This window comes from Mizuhopecten yessoensis, unplaced genomic scaffold (genome assembly GCF_002113885.1).
Source record: "Mizuhopecten yessoensis strain PY_sf001 unplaced genomic scaffold, ASM211388v2 scaffold923, whole genome shotgun sequence".
Taxonomy (NCBI): Eukaryota; Metazoa; Mollusca; class Bivalvia; order Pectinida; family Pectinidae; genus Mizuhopecten; species Mizuhopecten yessoensis.
In genome coordinates, this window is record NW_018403789.1 from 983,570 (window position 1) to 985,487 (window position 1,918).

General features: G+C 37.1%; 1 protein-coding gene across 1 annotated transcript in view; it reads left to right on the top strand.

Moving 5' to 3' along the window:
* Positions 1-1,918, top strand: part of LOC110455255 (integrin beta-3-like) — an 82,672-nt gene that overhangs the window by 35,889 nt on the left and 44,865 nt on the right. Inside the window, exon 3 of the mRNA XM_021505261.1 lies at positions 665-690. Within this exon, the coding sequence (XP_021360936.1) occupies positions 665-690 (26 nt within the window). The remainder of the gene's footprint in view (positions 1-664; positions 691-1,918) is intronic.

A 1,918-nucleotide genomic window follows, 5' to 3' on the forward strand; every position in this document is an offset into this window, starting at 1 on the left:
ATTGTACAGATATAGGCGTGTTGTTCTCCCATCCACTGGTGATACCGGGCTACATGTCATTTTGTAAACTAAAACATTGTTCAGATATAGGCGTGTTGTTCTCCCATCCACCGGTGATACCGGGCTACATGTCAGTTTGTAAACTAAGGCATTGCACAGATATAGGCGTGCTGTTCCCCCATTCACTGGTGATACCAGGCTGCGTGCCAGTGTCGGCTAAATAAAATGGGTTATGAAATTTAACGAACAATCACCAAAGAAAACATCCGAGGTTGCGTGTTGATACTCACTTTGCACTGTTTTGATATCTTTAAGTCTAGTTTATTGATTACAATGCGATAATTATTCTTGTAATAATGATGCATCGGTAGCTTTTCCCTCAAATAAAAATCAAATGCGCATGCGTGTCCGCCGCACCGTTTTCGCAGGCAATTTAATATCTACCCAATATGTGTAAGTTTGTTCTGTATGTCCTTGTTACATAACATTTGCTTTTGTAGTCGTAATGATAATTTGGCCAAAAGTTATACAAGGACAAATTGGTTGGATGTAGCATTTTGTATTTAAATCTGAGCAAACCTCGGTTTTCACACAAAACTTTGTACGTTTTTATACTAGTTCTTTCATTATTGATGATAAATATACATCTGTTTGTTTGTGTTAGTTGTAGGTCACCTGGCCTTGACACAGGTAAGTGATTACTTTGTTTACATAAAAGACTCCAAATTAACACTAGTATAAATATATCATGGTGTAGGTTGTCTATATTAACAGGATAACGATGGCGTTATGACGTGACTGTTAAGTAGCTTTATAAAATCAAATTGGTTTGATACAATGCCGCTCAGGTTTACAAGCCATTTTGTTGGTTCTGATACAATCCTACTTTGGTTGATATGTCATTTAAGTTGTTCTAATTCTATCCTATTCTGGTTAACATGACATCGTAAGTGTTCTGATTCTATACCACTCTGGTTAACAGGACATTGTCGTAAGTGTTCTGATTCCATCCCCCTCTGGTTAACATGACATTGCAAGTGTTCTGATTCTATCCCATTCTGGTTAACATGACATCGTAAGTGTTCTGATTCTATCCCCCTTTGGTTAAATTGACATCGTCGTAAGTGTTCTGATTCTAACCCACTCTGGTTTACATGACATCGTAAGTGTTCTAATTATATCCTACTCTGGTTAACATGACATTGCAAGTGTTCTGATTCTATCCCATTTTGGTTAACATGACATCGTAAGTGTTCTAATTATATCCTACTCTGGTTAACATGACATCGTAAGTGTTCTGATTCTATCCCATTCTGGTTTACATGACATCGTAAATGTTCTGATTCTATCCCCCTTTGGTTAAATGGACATCGTCGTAAGTGTTCTGATTCTATCCCACTCTGGTTTACATGACATACAGTGTAGTAAGTGTTCTGATTATGTCCTACTCTGGTTAACATGACATCGTAAGTGTTCTGATTCTATCCTACTCTGGTTAACATGACATTGTAAGTGTTCTGATTCTATCCCANTATTTTTATAGTTCTGTTACAACCCCGCTCTAGTAAACATGACATTTTTATAGTTCTGATACAACCCCGCTCTGGTAAACATAACATTTTTGTTGTTCTGATACAGCCCCGCTCTGGTAAACATAACATTTTTGTAGTTCTGATACAACCCCGCTTTAGTAAACATGACATTTTTATAGTTCTGATACAACCCCGCTCTAGTAAACATGACATTTTTGTTGTTCTGATACAACCCCGCTCTGGTAAACATGACATTTTTTATAGTTCTGATACAATCCCGCTCTAGTAAACATAACATTTTTGTAGTTCTGATACAACCCCGCTCTGGTAAACATGACATTTTTATAGTTCTGATACAACCCCGCTCTAGTAAACATGACATTTTT